The 1,381-nt window shown below is 48.2% G+C and overlaps 1 protein-coding gene across 1 annotated transcript in view; it reads left to right on the forward strand.

The window, feature by feature from the left end:
* The window catches only part of fto (FTO alpha-ketoglutarate dependent dioxygenase), a 58,965-nt gene extending 57,672 nt beyond the window's left edge, over positions 1–1,293 (forward strand). Inside the window, exons 7-8 of the mRNA XM_070439852.1 lie at positions 125–244; positions 1,046–1,293. Coding sequence (XP_070295953.1) covers positions 125–244; positions 1,046–1,075 — 150 coding nt within the window. The 3' untranslated portion in view covers positions 1,076–1,293. The remainder of the gene's footprint in view (positions 1–124; positions 245–1,045) is intronic.
* The last annotated feature ends 88 nt before the right edge of the window (positions 1,294–1,381 follow it).

Below are 1,381 nucleotides of genomic sequence, written 5' to 3' on the forward strand. Positions count from 1 at the left end.
CCAATATTTCCATCTGGACTTCATACGGCTTGACTGATCTACCACTGCCTGTCTAGGATCTGAACTATTCCTATAATCCTATATGGTTCCTCTACCTGACTGTACTGTGTTGTGTTTTGTGCAGGTGGAGTTTGAGTGGCTGAGGCAGTACTGGTTCCAGGGCCAGCGCTACACCCGGTTCTGCAGCTGGTGGGCCAGACCCATGGGGCAGCTGGAGAATGACTGGAGAGAGATGGAGCTCATGGTAAGACTGCACAGAGACCCACTGGGACCCAGTAATAACACATACTAGTGTGTAGTAGTAAGGTTGACTGTCTACGATTTGCCATACAAAAGTCTAATCACAAAGAACTTCACTGTAACACTTCAGTTCATTCATTTATTAGTGTACACAGTTTCCTGTTCCAACCTGATCAGCATTCTCACAGTGGACAGCCTCCATCAGGATCTGATGCTGATTGGCTGTATACATCTGTGTAACCTCAAATATGCCTGTGCTTGAGTTCATTGCACAAACTACACCGATAATAATCAGAGAGTGCATGTGTGATTGTGAAATGTCTTTGTGTCACACCCCGGGTGTGATATTAAGAATGTCTGGTTCAACATGGTCTTACTCAGCTCTTCACCATATCACAAGGGACTAGTAATTGTTCTGACACATAATTTTCTCAGTCATTTCATAAATGAGAGAGGATGGGTTGTTCACATTGAAGTCTACTTAGTCACATCTGTTTACCGTACGTGTGTGACTGGACTATCACACACACACACGCGCGCAATCTCAGCTCTGCTGTTGTATCAAAGTGTGTGTTGTAACTCTGCAGAGTGGAGCAGTAGGGGGCACTCTTGTATCACTGAAACAGCCAAGACCAGAGCTGTGCTCCCTCTCTCCCTCTCTCCCTCTCTCTCTCTCCCTCTCTATGCTCTCTCCCTCTATGCTCTCTCTCTCTCTCTCCCTCCTCTCTCTCTGTCTCTCTCTCCCTCTCTCTCTCCATCTCTCTCTCTATGCTCTCTCTCTCTCTGTACTCTCTGTCTTTGTCAGTTTGGAGCGCTGAGCAGTAATCACATCTAATACTCAGGCGGGGATAAAGAGAGGAGCCTGGAGAAGCACGGTGCTGCTCTGCACTGAGACACAGGGAGGCAGTCAGGCAGGCTGGCAGGCAGGCAGGCTGGCAGGCAGGCCATCCACACAGCCAGGAGGGGGAGACGGGTCTAAACTCATCTAGAGCTCAGATGAAGTGTGTGATTTGAACCTGTACTTAGAGAGGAGCAGGAGTGAGATGTGAAGACTTGAGCTGTGTCTCTCTCTCTCTTTCTCTCTCTCTCTTTCTGATGATAAACCAGCCGTCTCTCTCTCTCTCTCTCTCTCTCTCTCTCT

This window comes from Salvelinus sp. IW2-2015, unplaced genomic scaffold (assembly GCF_002910315.2).
Source record: "Salvelinus sp. IW2-2015 unplaced genomic scaffold, ASM291031v2 Un_scaffold1969, whole genome shotgun sequence".
Taxonomy (NCBI): domain Eukaryota; kingdom Metazoa; phylum Chordata; class Actinopteri; order Salmoniformes; family Salmonidae; genus Salvelinus; species Salvelinus sp. IW2-2015.